Source organism: Lolium perenne, chromosome 4 (assembly GCF_019359855.2).
Source record: "Lolium perenne isolate Kyuss_39 chromosome 4, Kyuss_2.0, whole genome shotgun sequence".
In the NCBI taxonomy this organism is placed as follows: domain Eukaryota; kingdom Viridiplantae; phylum Streptophyta; class Magnoliopsida; order Poales; family Poaceae; genus Lolium; species Lolium perenne.
This window is the reverse complement of record NC_067247.2, coordinates 227,618,206-227,638,243: the sequence shown is the minus strand read 5'-3', so window position 1 is coordinate 227,638,243 and position 20,038 is coordinate 227,618,206. Positions and strand designations below refer to the sequence as shown.

The window sequence follows — 20,038 nt, the reverse complement described above, 5'->3', positions numbered from 1 at the left end:
AATCAGTATAGAACATGCAAAGCTTTTGGCTCATGTTAAGCGTGTCGGTTGCGCACTTGAAAATCTTGTATACATGTTTTTCATTGCAGGAAATGCTTGCTTGAGTGTTATCAGGTTGTGCTGCGATTAAGTGTTATTAGGTTGTGCTGCAATACGCTGTTTATTAGCCATATTTTTGTTGCGATCTGAAGATAAATCAACTTGAGAAAAGTAGAGAATAGTGGTGCACCGTATATGCAAGTTGCGTTACTACATTTGTTAAACTTCCGTGGGATTCCTCAAAGTAAGCATATTGACGCCCAAGAGCTCGTAAAAACTCACAAAAAGAAAGGCCGCAAGAATCCAAATTTGCTGAGCAGTGAGGTTGGATGCAGAACAGGGCAATCCATCTAAATGAATTACACACTAGCATGGTGATTGTAAGTTGCAGTCCATACAGATATTGAAGCTCAAGGAGCTTGTAAAAACTCACAAAAAGAAGAGCCCGCAAGAATCCAAATTTGTAGAGCAGAGAGGTCGGATGCAGAACAGGGCCATCCATCTAAATGAATTACACACTAGTATGGTAATTGTAATTTGGAAACACTAGAAAACAGGTGACTGGAAAGCTCAGCTTTACTGTCCTACTCCAGTTTAAGCTTGACAATAACTATATACATGCTTGCTTCTGTCAATTGGCAAAAGCAAGTTTAATACAATGCCCCCACTTACAGCCAATACTCCTTCCAAATTATACCTCCTTGTCTCCTTTTTAGTTCCATGTTATCAACGCAAACGATGGGTAGATGGTCCAACAGTCCCAAGAAAGCCGGGGCACCAAAATTATGGCCATGATAAAATATACTCATACTCTACCTATCCAGCTTTAAGTTATCGCAGAGGTGGCCGAGTTCAGGTCTAGCCTCCATCCATGATGCAAATGTTACTGGATGCAAGGATGTACAATAAAGGTAGGACCTAAATGTGATGAGAAAGAAGTAGCGCCTGCAATTGCATTAATTTTGAGTAAGATAAATATTTAAATCAACATTTGAAAAAAAAACATGTACCTAAAACATATTAAATTTAACAATGCATGTCTAGGATGATGTCAAAGTCAAATAAAATCCTTACCATCTCACAACTGCTACTACTGCAAGTTATTTTAATACTTCGCGTAATATTCTTTTTGACTGTGCAACGCTTACTAAGCTAATAGAAAGGTAGATGCCTAGATCAGCATCCAAAAGTAACCAGTCATTCTTGAATATCATGAAATAATATTCCTATATAAATAACCTATTGGCATGGACTACGCAGCAGAAGCACAGACAAAACTTCATCTCCCTGCTGTACCCAGGCTGCATATAGAACTTAAGTAACATCATTGGTTTATTTCCCATGGTTGATACAACTGAAGTACAGAAACATCATTGATTTATTCCCCATGGTTGATAGAACATAAGTAACAGCAATGATTTATTTCCCATGGTTATTAGAACTTAAGTAACATCACTGATTTATTTCCTAATATGGTTTAATTCAAATAATTGCCATGTTTCCTGCAAACTGTAAAACCAAATTCTCACTACAATATATGGCGATAAAAGATATACATGTGAAATAATACTTTATTTTTATAAACTTCAGTGATGATGTTTACTGTCGTAGCCTCCTCTACATTTTGCCAATAAAACATAAAGTCCAGTGATGCAAGATAAGTTAGTATGATTTTTTTAAATCAGATCAAACAAAATGCATGGACTTTACATTTAATATTTTATATCAAGTATGACCAAATAAAGATGTTATGAATAAAAGAGTGCCCTGTAGCAGAAAAGCACTTGATCTAAATCAAATCAGACACACCTCAAAGCTTTAGTACCCATATCCATGAGATATGACCGTGCCTCGTCATCATCATCATCATGCGAACAATCTCTCAGTGCCTTCCTGTATTGCAAAATATCCTCCCGCAAATCCCCAGCACCGACACACCTTAATAGGAGAAATCAGTTAGGAAAAATGCAGACCAGTCATAACTTGGACCGCATAAACTACAAACTTAACTTAGATCTTAAAGCATTTTTTAAAATCATATTGAACTAGCTCAAGTAAAGGTCACATATCACACTTCAATACCTGTCAATAACTTTGTCAACCTCTTCTTTGCTCTTAGGACCATGTATCAGTGCTCTAGTAAGGTTTAGTATGTCACGATAGTCACCCTGCCTGAGGGCTATGTCAGTGAAGGTTTTGACAGATACACTTTTTGTAAGAGAACTTGATACAAAGTGTGTTTCCGCTGTTTGTTCCATCACAAACTTTGCGTCTGCACCAAGTCTCAGGCACGTAATAGCCATTGCATAAGCAACGCCACCATATCCCGTGTGTGAAATAAAGAGATAGTACCTAGAAGATCTGTAAAAAAGCAATAGTGATCTTATGTCCAGTTATTGAGCAACAGAAGTCATCAAATTATATGAATTTTGGATTAGGGTGCATACTCATTGATTGATGATTGTATTGAATCCACATCAGCAGCTAATGCTTCTCTTTCCCTGGTGAGAGGTATTCTTTTGTAGTCAATGCAATACCCCTGATCCCTCAATGTGCTGTACACTTCTGCTGGTGTCATCACGTCCTCCAGACCTATATGTTCCCAATAACCTAATACACTACATTGATTTGTGGCTGCATTAAATTCTTCTTGATGCAGAAGCAGCCGACCATCTAGTTGTTTAACTTCAGAAAGTATATCCTCCTTCAGCCTTGCCTCTATGTTCTCTACCTGCATATGATATAATTTAAGGATTGCCATAAAGCAAATACTCCTAGAAGAGTATCGGAGGATTTACTCACCATTGGGCCACTTATACCAACATGCTTCAGTGTATCAACAGGTTGATCTAGTTCTCTCAAAACAAAAGGTGTCCCCTTTATGTAAACTACAACTTCCTCCCTAAGATCCGTGACAACCACCTTTTGAGCAATGCTTGTTCCAGTTGTATCTTTAGAGCTCAAATATGACAGAACTTCCCTAGCTCCATCAACAGTTGGTGTTGCCATGCTATACACAGGATACCCATCCACCTGAAGTTGACATGATTTTTTTTGTAAGTAGCCCTATATTTCTAAAATGAAGCTAGCTTTCTCGAGAAAAGAACTACTCCCTCTGTTTCTAAATATAAGATGTTTTGGTAAGCAAAATTTACTTGCCAAAACATCTTATATTTAGAACGGCGGGAGTAGCACACAACAGTTTAACAGGCGATGAAATTTTCATGTGTCATGCACCCTCAATAAACAAGGTGAGTGCTTAATCCGAAGATTCAGGATGTAGGTCCAACTTTAGTCCAGCTTGGAATGCAGATACCAGATTATCATCGCTCTTGACCAACAGATTAAGCTGATGTAATAGCCAGCATTTTATGAGTATTACAAGAAAATCTTACAGTTCCAGTAGAATTAGGCTAGCAGTGGCGCCACTGATTATCATTTCAAATATGATGATTCCAACAAAAGCATGATGGCTGTTAGCAGAAGTGCGGAACAACTATAGGAGGAAAGAATGTACAATAGGCTCTGGCAAAATAAAAGGGATATTAAAAAATGTGACAGGAGAAAACATTAATCCTCAATGTGGTCATGTTGCCAGTTTTGAGTTATTGACGCTAAATCAAGGAATCCAGTGTTTTGACCCTATATGTACAAAATCAGGGCCCTCGATGTGAAAATCCAGTTATCACGCCAACCGATATTAGTGTTAGCTGCCAACACTAGAACAGATAGACGGAAAAATATTGTTTTTGTTTGAAAGTTTTGTGTTCCTAATACAATACTGCACATGGTGTGAGCTAGTCTGATATTTTTTCTTACAGTACAAGCCTGGAAACCTTAAACCAAAAGTTTAGCTACTTTGAAAGGTCGGAATGTTTGAATAACATAGAAGGTTTAACTGGCAGAAATAAACAGGAATATCAATATCAATAATTATAAAACAACACTATATACATCCAGAGAAAAGATGGAGTTCACATTGGTTAGTTACACAACCAAGTACCTTGATAACATGTGGTGTACCACGGAAGTTCATGCTGCTTGACCGTCTCTGTCCAGGAAAGAAATACATTTTGAGTATGGATCCCTTCCCCAGAACAGAGCCACTACGGGCTTTGACAATGGCTTCCATCGTCACGTCACCTTGAGGAGGTTGACATGTTGCTTTAGGCTCATCCTGCAAATGGCAAATGATTCTTAGTAGAACATGTACTCAAAGGTGCCCAAATGAAGCCTCAGAAGAAAAGAGAAAGATATTTACAGGCACAGTGAAGAAACGACCAGGTCGTAGCCTTATGCTCCATTTCATGGTTTGGATCTCTGGCCGCTGTTGCAGCCAATTTTTAAATGATATCTTTGTTTCTCCTTGCCCACAGAAACCATCAAACGCTTCACTACCGAGGTATGCCGAGAACGCAATTAATTTAAGGTATCTCTCCAAATATTCAGCACCACGATTTAATGCGACTCTCCTAACTCTTGGCTCCATATTTTGTTGATTAATTACTTTTGTGTACTGCAAAACAGCTTGGCGAATGTTCTGCAAAGCTGAACACTTGTCAATAACAGTATCTAAAATCTGTCTACATTCAATTCCGTTGTCAAATAGTCTTGTAATCTTTCGCAATAGAAGGATGTCATTAATGTCAAATCTAGACTGCAGCTCTGTCAAAGTATGAGGTTTCCATGCATCTGAATTCAAGTGACCATTGTGGTCTATTGTTTCTTCTCCACTTGAATAATCGGGATCAGTTGCATTTTCGTGATTATTTTTGCTAGCCGGCATTCCAATAGGCCGGCCATGATCAATTCGAAGTCTGAGCAGGCAAGCAATCACAGTACCAGTAGTTGTTCTGCCCCTGCCCATCTATAGGACCACAAAGTTAAAATGTAAGTATTTTATGTCTCTAGTATAAATGAAGAGCCCATACTTATCTCAAATAACAAATGTATAATTCTTTCACAGTAAATACATGAGTTGTAATACCTGGCAATTGAATACAAGGGCAGCATCCTTGCAAGCAGCTGCGACATTCATGGCTATTGTGTCAAAATCTGAACTTTTGGGGGCTTTACCATCAGTAATGGGCACTCGTGCATATTTGATTGGAAGGCCTTCAGAGTCCAACCGTTTGTATACCTCCAGTGGAGTCAGAACAGCTTCATTATTGACATTTTCCCATGCATCAAAGATCTCACCATTGTCAGTTTCATGAATAACCATTATGGCCCCATCATACCGATCTGCTTCCCGTAAAATATCCTCCTTCAAACGGGCTTCCATGCGCTCGACTCTATCACGGCCAATCCCCTGGTATCAGTGCATTTTAATGAATTAGACCACTAAGTTCCTCACAGAAATTACAGGATAACGTATCACAAATCACATTCAATGACAGTGTTGCAATATATGAATAATTAATTTAGGTCTGATTAGAATGCTGAGGTATAGTCTGAATCTTGAGGGGCGATTCCTATAAAAGGCTATGCAACTTACGGGAGAAAGTCGCCCCAATGTGAACAAAGGCCCACAAGCCACAACAAGTAGTACTAGTATTTGCCATGTTTAGACATAATAATTGACAAGTTCTTCGAATGGTCTGAATAAATGAGCAGAATTGTTTCTAGAGAAACAGAATCAGAAAAAGGCCTTAGGGCATCACCTTGAAGATCAGTACTTGTCCTAAAAGACATGCAGCAATGGAGATAAATAAGTTGTGCATGCAAATTAATCACATTAGGTGCTAGAAGTTTTGTGGTCCGTACATGTAACAAACTTACAATATCAAAGAGAAAAAATATGTGGTCATGTTGGAGAAGCAGCAATGCAAACTGAACATAAATTGTCATATGAAGTTTTCAATATCCTGTTAACACTACAAATCATACTACCCTTGTCATAAATCCAGAATGGTAACTGGAGATGGCACATACCGTGTACTCAAGCATATTCTTGTATGGTCTTTCTACTTCTCGTAGCACAAAAGGCTTTCCATGTATATAAATAACGGGCTCCTCTCTCATATTATGCCAGAGTATTGGTCGCTTTCCCTTGCTTGTACTAACACGCTGAATAACAGCCCGAATGCCATCGACAGTAGGATTTGCAACACCATACACAGAAAATCCAGGAATTTCCCGAAAATTAGGTGCACCTTCAACTCTTTCAGGCAAATTAAGATTGTGACACCCTGGACAGTGATCACTTTTTAAAACAGTTTGACGTCCAAGAACTTCTCCATTCCTCATGGCAGCAACAACATCCATTTCATGTGGGCGTCCATCAGCAGATTCAATAATTTTTGGAAGAGCGGGTTTTGAACTTGAATAACCAAGAGCACCCATTGGATCTCTCCTCAGCAGCCTGAATACATTGAAATGTCAAATGATGTAACAAGAGCCGATAAATAGAAAATTAAAATTTATTGCTGGTAATATTATACATAGATAGATGCTTTTTATGGTATTCTCGAGTCTCGACTGTCTCAAAAAGCATCCTTACTAATGCTTTAAGTAGTGAGAACTGAGAAGTAAAGTCCATGGATTGTTCACATAGTGGATAGTTTATCATGGAAATACAGCGGGCACGACATGCTTATGCTTGCAAGGTGTCTGATTCTATGCCAACATTAGTAATGAGACATGTGAAACGAACATGAAAGTTGCATTCTGCTAGGTTTATTCAATGGATGCTCGTATACAATTCTGAAATGACTTTAAACTGAAGTGCAAAGATGTGACAGAAGCTGCTACAGACCCCAGATTATTATCACTGAGTTAGGGATGATCTCTCAAGTAAAGTAACAATGGATCATATCGATATATGATTATTAGTTATGGCCAAAAGCCTGAACCTGACCAGTTTAGGTTTTCGCCTCGGAACCAACAATTTTATTCGAGTCCAAAATCAGCAAACTTCATCTTTTGTAGACTATGATAAGTGGAATATAACCAGCACATAATATGGCACCCATTATGCACGAAGTTGCAGATAGGTGCTGGACTGGGGTAGGTTATCTATATGGAAACTGGAGACCCCGATTCCCGTAAACCAGACAACTACCTTAACTTACTTCCAAACCCTGATAAGGAATTAACTACTTTAAGGTAATCCGAACTTCAAATAAAAGCATATGGATTAAGGAACCACAAATTAGAGCTGTCATTCTCTCCCATGTATTGATCTCATGAATAGTTCATTTATCCAATGAAGTGAGCTATTGAGCTGCAAAATCGACATCATGGTTGTGGAATGCTGGTCTCCCATGCGGATACCATATCTTTAGTTAGATGCTTTTTTCGTCCAACAATCTCGCTACAGTTTATGCCTTTATTTAGATCAACATGGTGTTTGGCAAACGTTAGAGCATGTTTAAGACATCATATGACTTGATCGGAACATGTCAGAAGCTACAAGAATGAGTGGGAAGGTGGGAGAAGAACAAAAATCATAAAGCCGTGAAATATCAGAACCGTGTACAAGATTCTAACATTTCGCTTGAACCTATTAATTTCATAAAGCGGGTCACCAGATATAGAAATATAATTCAACAAGCTAATAATTAAAATGCAATGCTGCATAAAATTCATTAAATAATGGCATTGACTGAGGGAAAAGTAAAGGTTGGAACCAGCGCATGCAAGAGATGATTTTTTATTAAGGGTGATGAACTGTCAGTGTTAATTATTATAGAAACAAAATAAGTTGATGAAAAAATGCATATAAACAGAAACAGGGAACAGCAATCCAGGATGAACCAGATTTAAGGAAGAAACCAGCTGGTTCTCAGCTCCCAGCCTAAGCTCCTTGATTTTTCAAAGAGCTGTTATTGTTCCCTCCTCATTGACACCGCACTGACACATCATTAACAGTATGATATGACCGACATAGTTTCTACATGACTCAACACTCAAGCATCACTTTCTCATAGATGGACATGGAGACTGCCTAGTATAAGTGTCAGTGTGGCCTAGCAATTCAAGTAAACTATAAAAGAAAACTAAAAGGAAATACTTTATGCACTATGAGGGAAAGCAAGAAGATAGCACATATCACTTCTCGTAACACCCCCACATGCAACCAAATTCAATAAAGTGAAACACAACAAGCGTAAAAATCTATAACTTGTCTCTCTCTCAAAGGAAACAAAGTTTGAGCTATATACACTCTTACAAGCTATGCACTGTTCGCATGTGTATGGCAAGGTGCCATGGCTCACCTTCGAAGAATGCTGTACAGTTCAGGTCTTTCTCTCATCCAATCAGAAAAACTAACTTCTGAAGATGTTGCCTGGTGAGCAGAGCTCACAGAATGTACATAGACAGCAAAACATATGAGGAAGTAATAGCGTTCCAAGTACTCCACAAAGAAGGAAAGTGATGCTTCCCGTTTCATCTCATCAGGTTGACGAAGAGTGCTACTGCGGTAGGTCGCAATAGCTTCTCTCAGGTTCTGTTCACAATGACAGCAAGCTTAAGCATGAAATAAATTGATAAAGTTGTTTGAATTGTATTAACATCAGGACATAAAATGGCATACCTGCATAGAATCACATTTATCAATAACTTTGTCCACTTGCCTTTTACCTTCAACACCACCCTGCATAAATGTCAAAAACAAAGTTACTACAAAGAGAAACTACGGAAAAGAGAAAACAGTTGAACATTTTCAGGTTATTGCCTCCAGAACACGGACTAAGCTCCTAATTACAGCATATTCTCCCCTGAGAATTGCTTCTTCTGAGCTAGGACTGTAGTCATCTACATCATTTCCAGCATAGAAGACCTTCCCAATTGAACTCGTCCTTGGGATACCTGCAGCAGAAATCACCCCGCATGTCACATATATGAAAATCCAATTATCGGCATAAATTATAAGCACATAAACAAGCATATACTAAGACACGGTACACATCAAGCAGACTTTCAATTGCCATCAGTCTATAAATACTAAATAATCTCTTGAAAGAACGAAAACATGTTGGTCCTCACCTGAAGCTCCTATCCGATTTAGGTAAACCAAGGTAGATATGACCATACCAGTAGTAGTTCGTCCCCTCCCCATTTGACAATTAAACACAATTTCAGTCTCCATATCAACTTGAGAGATTCGATGTACCTGTTACGCACATCCAAGGAAATTTAATGCTCTTTCAGAAAAAAATTGTTTGCAAGAGCTGATTGTCTGCAGGTAATACAACGCCTACTAAATGTGTTTGCTACTAACTATGGCTGAAGAGTTCAAAGTTAAAGCATAGAGAAATAGCGTGAGTGCATGACTAGAACGCAGATCCCAAGGTAAACAGACAACCTTGACATGTGATGATCCAATTTACAGCAATAAAAATGAAGATATTGGCACGAGAAGTTACATGGAGAACCTAACACCAGCATATAAAACTAACCAGGTTGTCAAAATCTCCTTCTTTCGGAGCTTTTTCATCAGTAATAGGAACACGCTCGTAATCAACAAGGTATCCTTGATGTTGTAACTCCTCATAGACCTGCAGATGAACATAGTTTTATCAAAAATACGAAAGAGAAATAAGAGATATGTTCTGAATCATAAAGCATGGAGTTACCTCAAGTGGAGTTTTAACTGTATCAGAGATAACTGACTCCCATTGGTCCACCATCTGACCATTCGGTAGCTCATCAGTAACTAGGATCTTATTCCCATATCTGGTTCACAAGATAGTCCATTATAAAAACATGTTTTAAGTAATTTGAACAGAAAAGTAGTTTATCTTGCTAGTATGTACCTTGAAGCTTCCTGAAGAATATCTTCTTTCAAGCGAAACTCCATTTGCTCCACTCTCTCTCGGTTGATTCCCTATATTAGCACAAATTCAGGATTAATAGTAGTACAAAGGGAAAAAAATAAAATGGAACCTATAATAGTTGTACAAGACCTCATGTTTTAGTATTCTATCGGACGGCTCAAATATATAACCTACATGTGATCAAAATTACCCAAATTTACAGGAAACCGTGTGACGCTAGTCAGCATTTGTAATTGCACCAAAATGTTATATTCTCTTAAAACAATATTAGCCTTGATATAAGGGCATTTGTGTCATAATATCCACCGGAAGTTCAATAGGACAAGTATTTATAGTCTAAGACCTTAATGTGATTCCAACTTATAACCAATAAACTTAGCCAAAACCATACATTGTCAGAAAATTCAAGAAAAAAAATCTAATTCAGGCAACGAAGCAAACCGTATATTCAAGGTTCGAGAAGGGCCTTTCGACATCTCTCAGAACGAATGGGCGGCCATTGATATAGATAACCTGTTTAGATTAGTGGAAAAACATGTATTATTAAATGCATTAACATGAAAAAACGTAACACACAAGATAGAGCATACATGATATACCCTGTTCAAAAGACACTTGATGCGAAATTCAAGCAAAATGCTGCTAAAATCACTACAAAAATTTGAAAAATACATATTGTTTAGGCATGTGTAAATAAACTAAAATAAATAAATCAAAGAGCTCTCTGGAAAAGAGAGAAAGAGAATCATATGATGAACATACATATAAGAAGAGAACGATATAGAATATTTTTCATACATAAGAGATATTAGATAACATGTGTAATGTTTTGTTTCCTGAACGAAACTGTAGTGGAGCCCCCATAACATGTTTAACGTTCGTGGAAAAACCTCTTCCCTACCGCTATCTATTTATTTGCACCAATTTAGTGTTTCCAAAGTGGTGGTAGGCTTTGCATTTCAGATAATTGGCAGAAATACTTGGTAGTTAGTTTTCTTACTGGTTCCTCCCGAAGACTATGCCATAGAACTCGGGTCTGCTTTCCCTTCTTCTGCTCTCCGATATGATTTAGCACGTTGACAATTCCTTTCATCGTGGGCATCGCAACACCATGAACACGCAGAGACCCTGCCTGAAGAACAAACCGTGATAATGAGTAACTTGACATGATACACAATATTTAGAATCCTTTGGCTAAACGAATCAGAATACGCCTTATATTTCAGGGAAGGGGAGAGCACAGCTTGGTAGGGACCAAACGGGCATGCACTATATCGGTGAGATTACCGAGATGAAGCGGATGCAATGTGGTGTTTCTGATTATTGCCCATCGGAATGTAGTATACAGAGGCAGAAGAGTAAAAGGGGATAACAATGTTTGAGAGCTCATAGCCTACATACATTATGATGAGATACAAGCAGAGACTAACAGAGAGGTAACTTGATATGATACATAATTATGTTGGGAATGTAATTTACAGAGGCGCAGCAGTAAAAGCACATGAGAGCCTACATACATTATGATGAGGCAGAATCGGGACAAACAGAGAGCTAATAGAGCACGGCAGGGCTGATTACTGCAGGAAACATGTGCAACGTAACGAAACGAAACAATTATGTTTTGGGGTTGAGAAAACAGAGGCAAGCGAATTCCCAAATTTGGCAGGCGAAGGAACGCTGTGGGTGCGTGAATCGGCGAGGAGGGTAAGGCGAGGGAGAGTAGCAGGGTAAGGCGAGGGAGAGCAGTCACACCTGTCTGTAATTGGGCGCGCCGTCGATGTGCGGGGTGAGTCGCTTGTTCTGGCATCCGGGGAAGTGGTCGCTCTTGAGGATGGTCTTCTTCCCGAGCACGGAGCCGCCCCTGCTGCTGATGACCTGCTCCCCCGCGGCCTCCATCTCGCTCGCCTCCATCCCAAGCAACCCTCCTCCGGAAAAGCGGCGCGGAGCGTGCTGGTCTGAGACGCGACGGGGAGACGGGGCTCGAGGGAGGAGGGATGGCGCGGCGCGGGAGTTGGACGGAGGGAAGGCGAGGGCGGGGGCAGGGAGCCAGTAGGCAGGCGGGGCAAGGAAGAAGAAGAAGAAGAGGATGCGATTTGCGATAGGAGAGCCGAGACGCAAAGGAAGCGAAAGGAGGGGAGGTCAGGTCGGTCCGACCTTATAGCCACCCAGCCGGCCTACGCCTATCCTCCGACTCGGCTCGTCGTCTGCGAATCGAAATCGCAGTTATCTCTTTGCCAGATCGCCGATTGCTTCCATCAGTTTTTTAAACCAAAATACTACTACCAGGTCGCCATTGCTGCACACGCGATCCGCGTTTTTCTTTTCCCTTCACCACGGGCGCACGGAAAAGGATCGCTGCCACCATCGGCCAGATGTGATTTAAAACCACTTTTCTATTTATAAGTAGGTCAAAGTTGATGATTCGATTTGCTTTTCTACTAGTACTACTTATTTTTTCTAGACGAGAGGAGTGGGCATATGATTCCATTAGTTAACTACTAGTGAAGTTGCTGTTAGCAGATCAGTTTATGGATTTGCTATGTCTGTAGTTGCACATTTTTTCTAAATTAGAGCAGCGTAGCTAACCTTTTATTTTACGAAACAAAATACAGACGCGTAGGTTCATAAAGTTCACCAGAATTCCACAACTCTAGTTGGATACGCAACCTGTCCTCCACCTTTTACTTGAACCTTTATTTCCATATTTTGTAAGTCAAAACCATCTTATTTCCAATTACGAGTCCATCTTACATATCTAGCGGATCCTCAATAACTTGGGCTGCAGTTTTGCTTTGTTCTGTGCCTCAACCAGATACGTCAAATCCATCCAGATCGAATAAAATCATCATGGAGCTCATCCACCCACTATATACCTAGGTCGTAAGGGAATTTTCCATTCAGAATCCCCATTTCCCCACCGCCTCAGCCGCGACTCCTCCGTTATAATCCGCCGCGCGGCAGAGTGTACAAGCTAGGCCTACAATCGCCACTGCGCGTATGTTTCTTGATTCCACCATCCGTGGTGGAGGCGAAGAGCTCCGGGGCTGCCACATGTTGCATAAAACCCTACCCATCGACTACCCGCCATACTACATCGCTGCTCCTGAGGCTGGAGGAGCCGGAGGAAGAGGATGACTACTTTGTGGCTCCCGAGGTCGACGAGCAAATGATGCGGCGGGTGCGCACAACCGCACGCGAGGAGATGCACCGCCACAACATTGTGATTTTCAACGACGAGCAGTTGGAGTGGGGCCTCCACACTTGCAAGGTGCACGAGGCGAGGCGTCTCTTCTGGCGTCGGTAGGCCTGCCACCGAAGTTTGGTCGCGTTTCATCCTCAAGTTAAACTACAATGTTGTAAATCAATGTGGCTATTTGTACTATTTATTTGGCAAATTTTTATCGCACAATGGCTCCTGCAAAAAGAAGGTACAGTAGTATATGCTCACCCTTTAATTTTTCCCCGAAGTACGGTTGCATTTTTCTCAGGTGACTAGGAGTAAGACGTAAAGAAATCCATTTGTCTAGTTTAGATTGAGGCCGATGGAGACGTGAAACTGAAATGGGAGGAAATTGGTTGGTCCATCGGGATGATGACGTGGTCGACTGGAAGGAAGGAAGCAGGGACGGTCGAGTCGGTGTTGCCAAGAGGCAAGATGTGAAAAGCCGCCGTTCCCTACGGCTTTCCTTCCGCAGCACGGCCACAAACCACAACCAGAAAGCATATCACTCTTTTTTCTGCTAAGAACTAGAATCGCACTTTCCATGTGGCCGCGTGATGCTGATGCCCCGGCACGGCAGGCATATCCGGCGCTGCCACGGCCGCGCGCGCTCGGCATATTCCGCTGCAGGCTATCCGGTGCGGATGCATGCGTGAGTGCGATCCATCCATCCATCCAGCTCACCACCATGGATCCAGCCGTGTGCGTGTGGCACATGTGCGTGCGAGCGGAACTGACCCGATCTCAACTCAGGCGTCCCGACAAGCCGTCGCGTCAGGCGTCTAGGCCCCTTTTGTTCCCTGCTCACGTTTTCCTCCTTTGCCCTTTTCGGATGGGGATGGACGGCTACGAGCACACGATCACAGGCGTCGCTCTCACTCCAACTCTTCCTTTTTTTTTCTCTTAACAGCAAGAGCAATAATGCACGGCCGACTGATTAGGTGCCGTGTGAACAAATGCAACCGGCACCTTACACGAGATGATGCTGATGATGATAAGAGGATGTGTCATGTACCGCTATAATCAGAGTGAAAATGGTTTGTCGGTTCCTTTTAGATGTAATCAGGTGAGTTGCCTGCCAAGCACGTCCTCCCCCAGCCTACACGCACGCATAATTCAAGGCAAAAAAAAAAAAAACAGCACCTACTTCCGGCAAGTGTGAAAGCAACACGTTTGTAGATTCTTGACTAACCACATTATTAGTGTGGACGAAAACCACGACATGCCACTTTCACATGTACCGATGAAAAAACACAGTCCGTGCCCCGCTCAAAATCTACAGCTTCCCTATTACGTCCCTTTACCGAGCCCTTGAAACTTGGAGGTTGTTTTTCATCGTTGTCATGGATGACAAGAGCCGTGGCCATCAAAACAACACTATCATCGTCAACATATCTGTGAAGTGATCGTAGAAAAAACTTTGAAGTTATCTGCCATGACCGAAAAGAAGAAAGAAAGCTCACATACTGACATACATGTCACTGCTTACCTCCTGGTGAGAACGTGCAATGAATTCATACCTTGGAACTAGGTTTGGAAATTGGCCAAACATATTCGTGGGTGGCATTTCGCAGCCATGGCATGTCAAGGATGAGAAACGACATGGGTTGAATGCGGTGGGTCCAACAACTGGTTAAAACAATGCCAAATCCAGACCCAAACTCCTTTAGCTAGCAGCGGAGTTGGGATGGCAAAATCGGAACGAACATGCAGCAGAGAGGCCAAGCATATGGTCGGCGAAGGTGGCCTGTCCTAGCCAACGAAGGGGCTATCCGGAAGCATAGCCGCAAGCTCGGGCTCCTCTGACGCTGGCATGGATTCAGTTCAGGTGTCAAAGACAAGAAACGATATGGGTTGAATGTGGTGGGTCCTTTAGCTAGCAGAGGCGCAGCTGGGAAATTTTTGACATAAATGATATGGGTTGCATGGCCAGGGCGTGAGCAGTCGCGTGCCCAGTCTGCGGATGACAACGTGATGCCGCCACTTGAGGACGACCCGGACTATATAGCTGCAGTCAGACAATCAGAGATGGAGAAAAAGGAGCAGCAAATGTCTGAGGAAGTTGAAGTGACTTTGGCGGCAGGGGTAGATGCAATGCTGGTCGAACAACCAACATCTGATGTGGGTAAAGACATTGTAAGCCCGATCATTGAGTTCCCTGATGAGGATGGGCTGCCTATTGACAATCCTCACGGGCACCATGTCCATATCAGCATGACGGAGGACGTGCTCTCACACCTGCATCGCCTACACGGAAGTGCTGCACCTGCCTCTCATGGGAATAGCTGGCAGCATGAACCGAGGGCAAGTGGCATGATCCCTGCCCTCCAGGGCCTCTCGTCATTGCAGGTGTCGTTCGGCTCTGTGACTGATACAGTGATGTCTCCGGCTGACACCATACTAGGCAAGCGTGGTGCCGAGGAGCAGGAGGTCCAAGGTGAGCATCGAGAGACGTCTGTGGGGCTGGACTATGCAGGGGAAGGGGCGGGCACTCCGCCAAAGAAAGGCAAGATGCAAACATCGCCGATGACGCAAGCTGAGGCGGGTAAGACCAGGAAGGTGTACACCAGATCCAAGACCATGGCGGCGACCGGAAGTAAGCTAACCAGGAAACTGACGAGACCTAACGTGTGGTCTCGTCAGGAACAATGAATTGCATATCGTTCAACTGTCGGGGTGCCGGGAATAACCCGACGGTGAAGGAACTGTCTCTGATTTCCCAAACCTGGAGTCCTCGTTTATTTTTTCTTTGTGAGACTAGACAAAATAAAAATAAGATGCGTCGCTTGCGTCATAGGTTAGGTTTTAAAGGTTTTGCTGGCTTTATTAGTGATGGTTTAAGTGGTGGGCTGGCTCTGTATTGGCATGAACAACTCACTGGATATTAATGAGAGATTTATTGATGCTTATGTCCGTGAGTCTCCTAATGCCCCGCAGTGGCGCCTAACTTGTGTCTATGGCGAACCGCGGGTGGAAAATCGTCATCGTATGTGGGAGGCCTTGCGCCGCCTCAAAACTATGTCTAATCTACCATGGCTAGTCCTTGGGGACTTTAATGAGGCACTTTGGCAAGAGGAGCACCTCTCCTGTACCCCTCGGCCGGTTAGCCAGATGGAAATGTTTCATGAAGTGCTCTTTGACTGTAATCTTACCGATCTGGGTTTTGAAGGTGTTCCTTACACATATGATAACAAGAGGCACGGACGCGCTAATGTGCGGGTCAGGTTGGATCGCGTCGTTGCCTGCCCTGCTTGGCGGGATAGATATGCTGAGACCACGGTGAAGCACCTGACTTCTCCGATTTCTGATCACTGCACGGTGCTCGTTGAGATGGTACAAGAGGTACGTGTGAAGCACAGAAGTACACGACGACACTATGAAATCCTATGGGAACGTGAGTCTGACCTAGGGGAAAGAATTGCTGCAGCGTGGGGCGAGGCCGGCCCGAAAAATAATTTGGTGGACGTCATGAAGGGGCTTGATCGGGTTATGTCTATGCTGCAAACCTGGTCCAAGAAAAAGTTTGGCAACGTGCTGCGTGAGCTCGACAAAGCACGGAAAAATCTGGAATTTCTAAGGATGAGCAATGCGGACCACCAGGCGATCCGCGAGGCCACTGATCATATGCAGGAGTTACTCTACAGAGAGGAAATGCTATGGCTTCAACGATCCCGTGTTACTTGGCTTAAGGAGGGAGACCGAAACACCAGGTTCTTCCACCAAAAAGCTGTCTGGCGCGCCCGTAGAAACAAGATAAAGAAATTAAAAGATGACCAAGGTGTCTGGAAGGAGGTGCCGTCTGATATGGAGAGAATTGCATCGTCCTACTTCCAAGAATTGTTCACTAGAGACCCCTCTCTTAATTCTGATGCTCTTATTGGTATGATACAGGAGAAAGTAACCTCGGCCATGAATGACAATCTCTGCAAGGAATTCACGGATGACCAGATTAGTGATGCCTTGTTCCAAATTGGCCCCCTCAAAGCTCCAGGTGTGGATGGATTTCCCGCACAGTTCTACCAACGCAATTGGGGTACAATCAAGGAGGAAGTGATCAACGCGGTGAAGCTTTTCTTTGTTAGTGGTCAAATGCCGGAGGGGGTTAATGATACTGCGATTGTGCTAATCCCCAAATGTGATCAGCCTGAAACCGTGAAGGACTTCAGACCCATCAGCCTATGCACGGTCATATATAAGGTCATATCTAAATGCATGGTAAATCGTCTAAGACCTATACTAGGTGAGATTGTGTCTACTAATCAGAGTGCTTTCGTTCCTGGTAGATTAATCACAGATAATGCCTTAGTGGCCTTTGAGTGTCTGCATTTCATTGAGCAAAATACACATCCTGATAAGAATTTTTGTGCTTATAAGTTGGATCTCTCTAAAGCCTATGACAGAGTGGATTGGGACTATCTTAGGAGAGTGATTGTCGTTGCCTATTCGACGGTACTCCAGAGGAGGGATCCTCGTGGAGGGAAGAAGAAGTAGGGGCCATAGAGCGGAGAGTCCTCGGGACGGTGGTACACGATTTACCCAGCTTCGGAACACCTGCACGATGGCAAGGCCTACTGCTGCTTGTCTGGAATTATTTGGGCGCTTTCACGTTGTTACAATGAGTTGTGGTTGTGCCTCTAGGGCTCTGATACGTCTCCAACGTACCTATAATTTCTGATGTTCCATGCTTGTTTTATGACAATACTTATATGTTTTGCTTGCACTTTATAATGTTTTTATGCATTTTCCGGAACTAACCTATTAACGAGATGCCGAAGGGCCAGTTGCTGTTTTCTGTTGTTTTTGGTTCCAGAAAGGCTGTTCGGGCAATATTCTCGGAATTCGACGAAACGAAGACCCAGGACCTTATTTTTCCCGGAACCTTCTAGAAAGTCAGAGGGGGACCAGAGGGGTGCCCTGGGGGCCCCACACAATATGGCGGCGCGGCCCCAGGCCTGGGCGCGCCAGCCTATGAGGGGGAGGCCCCAGGCACCCTCCGACTCCGACTCTTCGCCTATTTAAGCCCTGGTGACCTAAAACCTCGATACCGATTGACGAAACTCCAGAAAGACTCCAGGGGCGCCGCCACCATCACGAAACTCCAATTCGGGGGACAGAAGTCTCTGTTCCGGCACCCTGCCGGGACGGGGAAGTGCCCCCGGAAGCCATCTCCATCGACGCCACCTCCTCCATCATGCTCCGTGAGTAGTTCCCCCATGGACTACGGGTTCTAGCTGTAGCTAGTTGGTATTCTCTCCCCCATGTACTTCAATATAATGATCTCATGAGCTGCCTTACATGATTGAGATTCATCTGATGTAATCGGTGTTGTGTTTGTTGGGATCCGATGGATTGTTACATTATGATTAGTCTATCTATATATGTGTGTGAAGTTATTGTTGCTGCAATCTTGTTATGTTTAATGCTTGTCACTAGGGCCCGAGTGGCATGATCTTAGATTTAAGCTCTATACTTATTGCTTAGATTGTATCTACAAGTTGTTTGCACATGTCTATGTCCGGAACCAAAGGCCCCAAAGTGACAGAAATTGGGACAACTGGAGGGGAAGGCTTAGATATGAGGATCACATGTTTTCACTGAGTGTTAATGCTTTGCTCCGGTGCTCTATTAAAAGGAGTACCTTAATTTCCAGTAGATTCCCTAGAGGCCCGGCTGCCACCGGCTGGTAGGACAAAAGATGTTGTACAAGTTTCTCATTGCGAGCACGTATGACTATATATGGGAAACATGCCTACATGATTAATAATCTTGATGTTCTGTCTTAATGCTATTTCAATCCTATCAATTGCCCAACTGTAATTTGTTCACCCAACACTTGTTATTGGAGAGTTACCACTAGTGTAGATAGCTGGGAACCCCGGTCCATCTCTCATCATCATATACTCGTTCTACATGTCATTGGAAGTAGTATCAACTATTTTCTGGTGCCATTGCTCTCATATTACTGCTACTGCTGCTGTGTATTCTTGTTACTCTTTGCTCTCATATTACTGCTGCTTTCACATCACCCCTGTTACTAGTGCTTTTCCAGGTGCAGCTGAATTGACAACTCAGTTGTTAAGGCTTATAAGTATTCTTTACCTCCCCTTGTGTCGAATCAATAAATTTGGGTTTTACTTCCCTCGAAGACTGTTGCGATCCCCTATACTTGTGGGTTATCAAGACTATTTTCTGGCGCCGTTGTCGGAGAGGCATAGCTCTACTCATAAGTTCACCTGGGGAGTACACTCTACCTCTCTCTCTGTTTTATTTTATTTTGTTTTGCCTAGTTTACTTTTGTCTAGTTTATATGTGTTTAGTTTATTTCTGTCTAGTATTACTTTGCTTAGTTTACTTTTGTCTAGTTTGTTTTTGTTTTGTTTTACTTTTCTCATATACCCAAAAAACCATAAAAATTTGAAAAACCGAAAAATTAAAAACTGCTATTATGGGAGAACCTACAACCTATTTGGAGCTTATTGAATTATATAATAATTATAGAGAATCAAGAACGGGAAAAGTTATGAGTGCTGTGATAGAAAAACTGAATACAATTGCTAAAATCTTGCTTAAACGCCATGATATAAACTATTGCTCTAAACAGGATACTAAACATCTTAAATTTCATTGTGGCTTTAGTGAGGAAGTTTTAATTAAGAACTATAATTGGAATAACTATATTCATTTTGGGTTCGAAGAAGTAGAACAATTTGTTTTGTTTATGGGAGCCTCTGAGATAGAATCCTTCATTGCTAAAAATTATGAAACTTGTGTTGTTTGTAAGGACCTTAAAGATTATGTCTCTTCTATCCTTAATTTTTGCATAGAAAGCTACAGTGATAATCCTTATATCATTGATTATAACGAGAGACTCATTAATGCACAAGAATGCACTCACAATTTGCAGGAACCTGTGGAAGAAGAAATTGATGAACCTGAAAGCTCATTAGATGAAAAAGAGGAGGAAATTGATGAACCTGAAAGCTCATTGGATGAAAAA

The 20,038-nt window shown here is 42.3% G+C and overlaps 1 protein-coding gene across 2 annotated transcripts; it reads right to left on the bottom strand.

Moving 5' to 3' along the window:
- Nucleotides 1-390: 390 nt before the first annotated feature.
- LOC127323322 (uncharacterized) lies at nt 391-11,939 on the bottom strand. 2 transcript variants are annotated; one of them, XM_051351483.2, is made up of 19 exons: nt 11,574-11,939; nt 10,822-10,953; nt 10,263-10,334; nt 9,801-9,871; nt 9,621-9,720; nt 9,444-9,542; nt 9,031-9,157; nt 8,720-8,853; nt 8,579-8,638; nt 8,259-8,491; nt 5,974-6,403; nt 5,027-5,350; nt 4,301-4,906; nt 4,043-4,216; nt 2,842-3,072; nt 2,487-2,770; nt 2,122-2,400; nt 1,849-1,977; nt 391-984 (listed from the first exon to the last, which is right to left on the bottom strand). In XM_051351483.2, exons 1-19 carry the CDS (start codon nt 11,730-11,732, stop codon nt 852-854), a joined length of 3,777 nt encoding a protein of 1,258 aa, XP_051207443.1. In that variant the 5' UTR covers nt 11,733-11,939; the 3' UTR covers nt 391-851. The 2 variants fall into 2 exon arrangements, with proteins under 2 accessions (XP_051207443.1, XP_051207444.1); XM_051351484.2 differs by lacking the exon at nt 11,574-11,939 and adding an exon at nt 10,421-10,472 and having other exon boundaries at nt 10,822-10,956.
- Nucleotides 11,940-20,038: the final 8,099 nt, after the last annotated feature.